This window comes from Mastomys coucha, unplaced genomic scaffold (genome assembly GCF_008632895.1).
Source record: "Mastomys coucha isolate ucsf_1 unplaced genomic scaffold, UCSF_Mcou_1 pScaffold21, whole genome shotgun sequence".
In the NCBI taxonomy this organism is placed as follows: Eukaryota; Metazoa; Chordata; class Mammalia; order Rodentia; family Muridae; genus Mastomys; species Mastomys coucha.
In genome coordinates, this window is record NW_022196904.1 from 732,084 (window position 1) to 732,992 (window position 909).

Consider the following 909-nt stretch of genomic DNA (forward strand, 5'->3'; position numbering starts at 1 on the left):
AACCCTATCTTGAACCCCCCCCCCAAAAAAAAACAACCAAAAACCAAAACAAACAAAAAAAGACCCCTGGTTTGTTCAAGGATGTAATAATGAACAAGATTGTCTAGTTTCTCCTTAACATCCACATTCATGGTCTTCTCTATTCACCTATAATGGCTACTAAAGAGAAGAAGGACAAAGGGAAGGGAGAAGAGAGGAACAGGCAGGGGGAAAGGAAGAGGAATGAAAGGAAGGATATGAAAGAGGGAAGGGAAAGAAACAGGAGAAAAGGGAGAAGGAAAAGAAGCAAGGTATGTAGCAGAGGAAGGGATGGAAAGAGAAAGGAAGAGAGGAAGAGAGGAAGAGAGGGGACTGAGGGAATCTGGGGTGAAGCTAGGCACAAAAATAAACTGAGTTGTTGGAGGCCAAGTGTGAGCAGCATAAAGGGGAGCATTTGGAGTACACCACTCACCTGTTGATGTGAAGTCAGCATGACACACAGGCCCTGCAGAAGGTGAAGAGCCAGTTTTTACAAAGCCCTTTGTGACTACCAGTCTCCCCTCCTTGGGAGTGGTAGATGCTGATTACATTGTTCCTTTTTCCTCTGGAAAATAAGAATCCTACCGCTGTCTTCTTTAGGATCAAGCAAAATTGTAGACTTCCATTCCCCATACTTAGGAAGCTAGCTGTCTGACCCAAGAGGACAGACCTCTGTTCTCCACCTTTCCTAAGAACAATACACTGCTCCTTGGGGTTTCTCTGCCCTGGGGTTTGGATGTCTAGATGCCCTCCTCCCCCCAGCACAGTAGTCCTGCCCATTTGCCATGAGAACCGAGTACATCCTTTGACCCCCAGATCTCCCTTACTCTCCTCTGCCTGGAGATCCAGAGAAATCTATGCTCACCGCAGACCCAGCAATCTGTCCCCCCC

At 47.1% G+C, this 909-nt stretch overlaps 1 protein-coding gene across 2 annotated transcripts in view; it reads right to left on the minus strand.

Annotated features, from left to right (window-relative positions):
• The window catches only part of Oscar (osteoclast associated Ig-like receptor), a 5,442-nt gene that overhangs the window by 4,276 nt on the left and 257 nt on the right, over positions 1 to 909 (minus strand). For both annotated transcript variants that reach the window (XM_031385069.1, XM_031385070.1), the window contains exon 2: positions 452 to 484. In XM_031385069.1, coding sequence (XP_031240929.1) covers positions 452 to 484 — 33 coding nt within the window. The remainder of the gene's footprint in view (positions 1 to 451; positions 485 to 909) is intronic.